This window comes from Limanda limanda, chromosome 13, assembly GCF_963576545.1.
Source record: "Limanda limanda chromosome 13, fLimLim1.1, whole genome shotgun sequence".
Taxonomy (NCBI): domain Eukaryota; kingdom Metazoa; phylum Chordata; class Actinopteri; order Pleuronectiformes; family Pleuronectidae; genus Limanda; species Limanda limanda.
The window spans coordinates 24,138,352-24,146,146 of record NC_083648.1 but is presented as its reverse complement, the minus strand read 5'-3'; the positions used below and the strand labels follow the sequence as shown (position 1 = coordinate 24,146,146).

General features: G+C 43.0%; 2 protein-coding genes across 2 annotated transcripts; one reads left to right on the top strand and one right to left on the bottom strand.

Annotated features, from left to right (window-relative positions):
- Positions 1–413: 413 nt before the first annotated feature.
- On the bottom strand, positions 414–2,033 carry LOC133017568 (E3 ubiquitin/ISG15 ligase TRIM25-like; the record flags this gene model as incomplete). The annotated part of the gene is made up of 2 exons (XM_061083677.1): positions 414–971; positions 1,188–2,033. Coding segments are annotated over 2 exons (1,404 nt in total), but the record flags the coding sequence as incomplete, so codon positions are not given.
- A 3,442-nt stretch (positions 2,034–5,475) lies between these two features.
- LOC133017567 (transmembrane protein 70, mitochondrial-like) lies at positions 5,476–6,304 on the top strand. Its single transcript, XM_061083676.1, is given in 3 exon segments — positions 5,476–5,548; positions 5,685–6,008; positions 6,011–6,304. Coding segments are annotated over 3 exon segments (588 nt in total). The 3' UTR covers positions 6,202–6,304.
- Positions 6,305–7,795: the final 1,491 nt, after the last annotated feature.

Below are 7,795 nucleotides of genomic sequence, written 5' to 3'. Positions count from 1 at the left end.
GGAGGTGAGACAGGAGGTGAGAGAGGAGGTGAGAGAGAGGAGGTGAGAGAGGAGGGGATAGAAGAGGTCAGAGAGGAGAGGAGAGGAGGTCAGAGAGGAGGGGAGAGAGGAGGTCAGAGAGGAGGTCAGAGAGGAGAGAGAGAGGAGGTGAGAGAGGAGATGAGAAGGGAAGTGAGAGAGGAGGTGAGGGGAGGTGAGAGAGGAGGAGAGGGAGAAGAGGGAGAGGAGGTGAGAGAGGAGGGAAAGAGGAGGTGAGAGGAGGTGAGAGAGAGGAGGTGAGACAGGAGAGGAGGTGAGACAGGAGAGGAGGTCGGAGAGGAGGTAAACGACGAACTTTGATCAACAAACATTGAGACAAAAGAAGTTAATGATTTAAACACAGAATCTAAATCACTGCTTTTAATGAATCAAGTCTATTTGAGTTTACAGAACTCAGCGACTGTATCATCATAAATATTAAGCCCAGCATAGAGAGGCTGAGTGAACGTGGTCTGGACTCTGTGGAGGAGAGTCATGGTGTCAGAGACGCTGTAGAACGACAGAACACCTGCACTGTGATCCAGGTACACTCCTACTCTGGAGGACACAGGACCTGACACTGTTGTCCTGATGTGGTTGTGATAAAAGATATAACTGTGTCCATTATAATAAAATTGCCAAGATTTATCATTGTGTCCAAATAAACATTCACGTGAGTCTCCTGCTCTGCTGATATTCTTGTATGTGACTGCTACACCAACGGTTCCTCCCCTTCCCACCTTCACCTCCCAGTAACAACGTCCAGTCAGACTCTCTCTACTCAGGACCTGCCACCAATCAGTGAATCTGTCTGGGTGATCAGAATAAGACTGATCTTCTCTCGCCCATGTTACTTTTCTGTTTCTCTCAGATAATAACAGATATTTGTATACTGTGTTTGGATCCAGTGTGATTTCCTGTGAATATTTTAAGAAGTCAGCTCTGGTCTCTGGCTCTGGTTGTCGCAGTAAAACATCCCCTTGAGACACAATTTGTAAAATCTCTGTCACTGTCTCACTCAGAATGTCCTGTAGTCAACCTCCGACCTGTGAAACAGCTGCTGTCACATCCTCAAAGTCCGTCAGCGGACAGATCCTGAAGCTGGATGAGTGTGTAGATTCACTGAGTGGTGACAGTGAGGGGTCGTTGTGTAGAAGCTGGTTGTGATCCTTTGTGTCTGAGAGCTGCTTCAGTTCACGGTCTTTCCTCTTCAGCTGTGTGATCTCCTGCTCCAGTCTCTCCTGAAGCTCTCTGACGAGACTCACTTCAGTTTCCTGCTGGGATCTGATCTGCTGCTCCACATCAGAGCTTCTTTTCTCCACCAGACGGATCAGTTCAGTGAAGATCTCCTCACTGTCCTCCAATGCTTTATCAGCAGAGCCATTGACGGCCTCCTCCTCCTGTTGAAGCAGCTTCACGTCTTTCTCTGTGTCCTGGACTCTCTGCTGGATTGTTTGTCTCCTCAGCCCAAGCTCTCTCTGCCTCTCAGTCCTTTCTGCTGCAGCTGACACTGTGTCGTGGCCTTTATGTTCCTCCACAGGGCAGAGATAACAGATACACTGCTGATCAGTGCGGCAGAACATCTTCATCACCTCGTTGTGACGAGAGCAGATGTTCTCCTGGAGCTTCTCCGAGGGCTCCACCAGCTTGTGCGTCTTTAATGGAGCTGACTGAAGATGAGGCTGGAGGTGTTTTTCACAATAAGAGGCCAGACAATTCAAACAGGACTTAAGAGCTTTCACTTTTCTCCCAGTGCAGACGTCACAGGCCACATCTTTAGGTCCAGCAGAGCAGTGATCAGCAGGAGCAGCTTGGAGTCCAGTCTTCTTCAGCTCCTCCACTAAATCAGCTAACATGGTGTTTTTCTCCAGGACAGGCCTCGGTGTGAAGGTCTGTCTACACTGAGAACAGCTGTAGCTTCCTCTCTCCTCCTCTTTGTCCCAGTGGGTGTTAATACAGTTCCTACAGTAGCTGTGTCCACAGCCAGTAGTCACTGGATCCTTCAGTAGATCCACACAGATCAAACAGCAGAATCTTTCTCTGTCCAGGTGATTTTCTTGCTGCTCCATTTCAGCTGCTGCCAGAGACTGAAGAACAGATTCACTTCCTCTGAACAGAAACAGACCTCTGCTCCTCCCTCTCTCGTTCACTTCCTCTTTCCCCCACGTTTTAACAAACTATTGAAAAGAGCAACAGTCTTACCTCTCCTCAGCAGTGTTGTCACACTGTTCAAAGGCAGCTGCCTTTAGTGTAGCTGCCTTTAAACAGTGTGACATACTGTTATATTTGTAGACTTTGATGCGGGCCAATTAAAAGTGGATGGCAGGCCGCAGTTTGGAAACCCCTGGTCTAGGCCCTGGAAAAGACCAAAATGGCAAATAATAATAATAACAAGACAATAAAGATTCCTTTGAATTATGACCACTGTCATTGCAGGAGTGGAGTTGTTTGTTTACGGCTCAGCATCAAAGGATTCATCGTCCATGTATGTCCGCGTTACAGAACCTCGTGTTTTAATGGGGTGTAATCAAACTTTGACGCCAGGCCAGGTCACACTGTGTGTTAAAAAATCGATTTTTGGATAAGTTTTAATCTCCGTCTTGTTGTGATGACACAAATCTCAATTTTAAGTTGATTTGATGAAAACTCTACTACAAGTACATCAAAGTAAAAATGTGGAATATGGCCAAAATGGCCACTAAATAAAAAATGGCGGGCTTCTTGTTGCGTTTTTCATAATGCACTGAGAGACTTTTTTTGTTCATCTGGTCATGAAACACAACGGTACTAATTTTCGTGTGGATGAGTGAATGCTAAATGAGGGGGTTTCCGTAGGTGGCTCTGTTGAGGTATTTTGCCACGCCCATTTCAAATTACTCCAGAATATGTCAATTATCACCACTTTCTAATTTACTGCAAACTTAGTAAGTCTTCCTGTTACCACGAGTCACTGGTTTCTGATGACTCAACACAAAGTCACTCTGCCAGGAGAGTGTGGCTCTCACAGCTCCACTGCTTAACGCCACAACGACCGGTGATTATCACACCTCCTTTCAATAGTTTTCACGACCAGATATAGCAGCACATCATGCTCTTTTAAAATCTGCAGTTATGATATTGTTAGTCATATGACATCACTTGAAGATATTTGTCAGACGTTACCCTCTGGAGCCACGAAAGCTTTTGTCCAACTTTTTTTTAGTCCTTCCCCAAAAAACCCTGTGGACAGACATCGTCTAAAATAGGCAGAAAGTTCCCTTAAATCTTTTTATATTTCTAAATGTCTTTCATGCAGTACATTTGTAGCACAATCCAAGTATGTCCATTCAAACAATAACCGTGCTATTTAAATGTCACCGACTGTAACAAATTTAATTGTTAATCATTCATTGTTATCAAAGCAACATCTAAAGAACCCATGCTGAGTGCCGTGGCCAACGTCGTCCTCCATCGACAATGTTGTGTTGTGCAGATTAAAGGCACTCTCTGAAACTCAGCACACAAACTCCGACAGCTCTACCTGGGACCCTGAAGCTGCTTGCTTCTTTGAATTGAGCCACGTCATCCATACAGGTATTTATCTTTCTGACAGCTTCTTCTTCTCATCATCATCATCATCAATTATAATCTCCAGGCAGAACATGTTCTGAGTATTTAACTCTTAACCCTCGACACATTTGTTTTGCATCTACAAAGCAGAACATGAAACAATAAACTTCTATCTTCAAGAAATTGAGGGGAGTTTAAATTTCACATGGGTTCACGTCAAAAGTAACACAACCAAGTGGCAGTTTAAACACACAGACACACTCAGGGCAGACAGTACTGATCGAGCCAGTCACTTTTTTTCCCTGCTGTGTAAAGTGAACACAACCATGCAAGTACACAATGTATTGTAACACAGGGCAGAGTCCAGACTCCAAAGGAATATGATGAACAGAACATTTCACAAGTCTCTTCTTGACTGAGATTGTACCTAGTGAACGGGAACAGTCTCTGGAGAGATAAGACATGAAAGAGTCCAACCGAACCAAACAGTTTGTAATAGATATGTTATGGTGGTGGTGTGATCAAATACAACAAAGAAAAACTTGGATGTTTTTAAGATGTTCTGACTGATTAGACCTCTGCTCCGTAGAAGGCTTCAATAAACACTTTGCCTTTATCATCATCATCTTTCTTGCACACACTACCAGCCAGGGAGAATTAGGGAAACATCATGGAATACCTGAAAATAGATTTAATCATCTTCAGTGGAAAAGGCAATAAATTGTAATGGGAAAACTAAATTTGACTTAATTGAAATTGAATGTATTGTGACACAACGGCGTCACAATATGTATTATGTGGTCTTTCTTGCCTATCAGCCCCCTACATCTATTCAGCATGGCAGCAGTGGAAGGAAAGAGCAGACGATAATGTGACACACAAAAGCACAAAACCAACACAAGGATCTATCACCTCTGCTATGATAGACATGTAGGGGACACAATGAATGGCACACACTGATATCATTTTCGACCCACAAACCAAAATGACTGAAACGTCAAGAAGTACAATTCCAGAGTTATCATCTGCTGATCTACAGAACGTTTATAGGTGGCTTGAGTGACTGAATTTGTTGACGCTGCATGACACTTTGCTGCAGTTTTCTTTTCTTTTACCCATCAGATCGAAACTGCAGTAGAAAAGGGGAGAAAGAGTAATGAAGCACATTGTTGTCATCAAACCTTTAATTGTCGAATAAAACTGTAAAGACTGTTTCATGATTCCAAGATCCCAATAATTTAGGATTAAACTGTTTGGCTGTATTTAAGCAAAATTGGTAACTTGATGAAGCTGGCCTTTGCTATGAGTATGACTCGTGAAATAATATAATCTACAGAAAACTTTCCTTCTCTTCAGGACCTACAGTTATCGGTTTACCTTTTTGCAAACATTTTCCCAGACTCACATTCATAAACAGGTGATGTTGTGATTGTTTTGTGATGAAGATGGGACTTGATTAAATGTTAATAAAAACACATATCTGTCAATCCAAAGGGTTTTTTGTATTCAATATCGCTCCTCGGTTTAACTCTTCACATTAGTCATCCTGTTGTCCTCTGAAGATGAAGGAAAGGGATTCTGGGATGGCAACTGTTATCCAGTGTTCACTGTGTATGCATGTGAAGAGGAAGATGCACCATGTCTCTTAGCTGCACGTATGTATGTGTGGAGAAGTGTGTGGTCAGAGCCATTCCAGTTTTCAGTTCCACACTCTGAGTGTCTCCAATCACCTGACAAGTAGATGTTTTGTGACCCACGATGATGAAATCGTGCAGAATTGTTTAACGTTTCCAGACCAATCCTAGTTGAAAGAAAAAGGGCCGCCACGTATCACAACCACTGGCTCTTGGTTTGTGTGTTTCAGTGCTTCTCAGGGTCCCAGCTGGGTAGTTTCTCCAGAACAGCCTTATGGTCCACACCCACACTGGCCACCAGTCCTCCTTTGCTGAGCGGTTCACCACTGTAGTCAATGTCCTCTCCTGTTAGGGTCGTCATGTGGCCTCCTGCAATCATAGTAATGATCTGTCCTTAGTACGGTGCACTACACACATTTAAGTCAACACAGAGATGATAAAAAAAGTAAAATCTTCCCTTATTACTAAACACATTATCCAAAGCAACTTACAACTTAAAAACAACACAAAAGCAGAAGTGTACCTATAGCAACTCTCTGAATCTTCTCTCTCTGTCAGGGGTGAAGATGTTCTCCTACAGCACCAGCGGGACCAGCCTCTTCCTCATGCCCCAAATCCTCCTAAAGACCGGACTCGGCATCCAGAGCTTTGCCCTGCAGGCCGCTTTCTGTGGCATCGGCTTCTTCACCTTCCTCCCCCCCGTCTTCCTCCACTTCATCACCAAGGGCTACGTGGTCCGTCTCTATCACAACCCAGACAAAGACACCTACACTGCCATCACATACAGTGTCTTCCTCACAGACAAAAGTACACGTTTCACCAGAGCCAGGTCAAGATCCCAGATGTCAGCAAGATGTTCACCACCTTCTACGTCAATAACACGGGGATGCTGGTAAACCCAGACCTGTTCCCCATCCCACACAACTACAATCACCTGATGGGCTACGATAAACCCTTCAGCTTCGACACAGATGACATGGACAGACCCGATAAGAGCTGAGAGACTGAAGGCAAACAGGTGTTAGCGTATGAATAACATCCCCAACTCTGAACTGCACAATACACACACTCAGTTTCTACCAAGGTGGAACATCTACTGAAGACTTGACAATTGAAGTAATCTCTCAACTTGATTTCGTTTCATTTGTCAATATATTGATGGATGTTTCATGGAAATAAATTATGACTTGGTTATCAGCACCTGTTATTTGGGATGACACAGTTTTCTTTTGTTCAACATTATTACTAATTTATTTGGATTCGTACATATGTTCAAGGGATAGTTCACCCAAAAATGACAGTTCACTCACTATCTCCTCACCACTATGCCTATGGAGGGTAGGACGGAGGGTTTGAGTTGACAAAGTCTCCTCAGAAACATTTAAGGAACATTAAACTGGATAAATAGAATAAAAACAATATTAATTCAATTTCCTCTTAGCATTATTTTCTCCAGGCTCAAGTTTTCACTTTCTTCATTAGCATTAAAAACAGGATGAATGTGAAGCATATGGTTATTTTTGTAGTTTCTTTTCAAACTGCACATCATCATTTCATTTTTTTTTTCTGAGATACATTTGTCTTGTTAAATTAAACTGATCCAGAAATGTTTCTACATTAGAATCATGGATAGCTGGAAGAATATAATGGAAAACTGTCATTTGAGTTACTGTAAATACTTTCTCAAAACAGCCCTTGTTCATTATGAGTTTAAAAGACAAGTGTTATGCCTGTACTTATGCCTGTAACTACTTAGCCCAATGATTTCATAAGTAGGCTTAGTCGAGCACAAAAACAGAGAAACTACAGCTGTGACAGGTGAGACAAAGCAGAGATCCTGATGCAAACGAGCCCCAGCAGCGTTATAAAGTAAAAACCCTCCTAAACTCATGTTACAGTAAAGCTGTGGGGAAGATGTTCAGCAGGAGACACCACCGTCATAAATGATGAAGTAAGTTCATATCTCTGATGGTTTCATGGAGGAGGGAGGAAGAGGAAGCAACGCTGCAACTGCTGAGAAAGATTACAGTAAAACATTTTATTTATAGAGCTCAATTAAACTGTAGAAAACTAAGCTGTGGCATTTGTTCTCTAACAATCGTCCCAGTGGATCATGTTAAAGTAAAACAGTTAAGAAACATAAACCTCCGGTTAGACCAGGGGTGGGCAAACTTTTTGACTCGCGGGCCACAATGGGTTCCAAAATTTGACAGAGGGGCCAGGCCAGGAACAGATAGATGGAGTGTTTTTGTGAACTAATATAAATGACATGGAAAAATCATTACATGAAAGGATTTGGCCTTTACCAAGTAGCAAAGCACTTATTTGCAAGGCCATTTAACAAAAACCCGCCTTCAGAAATTGGCTTGCTAGCCTTTGCTATTTCAAATGCCCCCCAAAAAACATGCCTTGGTAGATGACCCTTTAATCGCAGTCTGTCTGTGAAAAAAAATGTTGCTGAGTCTGTAAATAAGTCGCCAACCTCTGAGCTGCAGCCACCTGTTCTTGCGTTGACTGACTTCGTAGCAAAGTGACGGCTGATGTTGTACTCTCTGAAAACTGCGACAGTTTCTCGGCATATCAGGCATACAGCC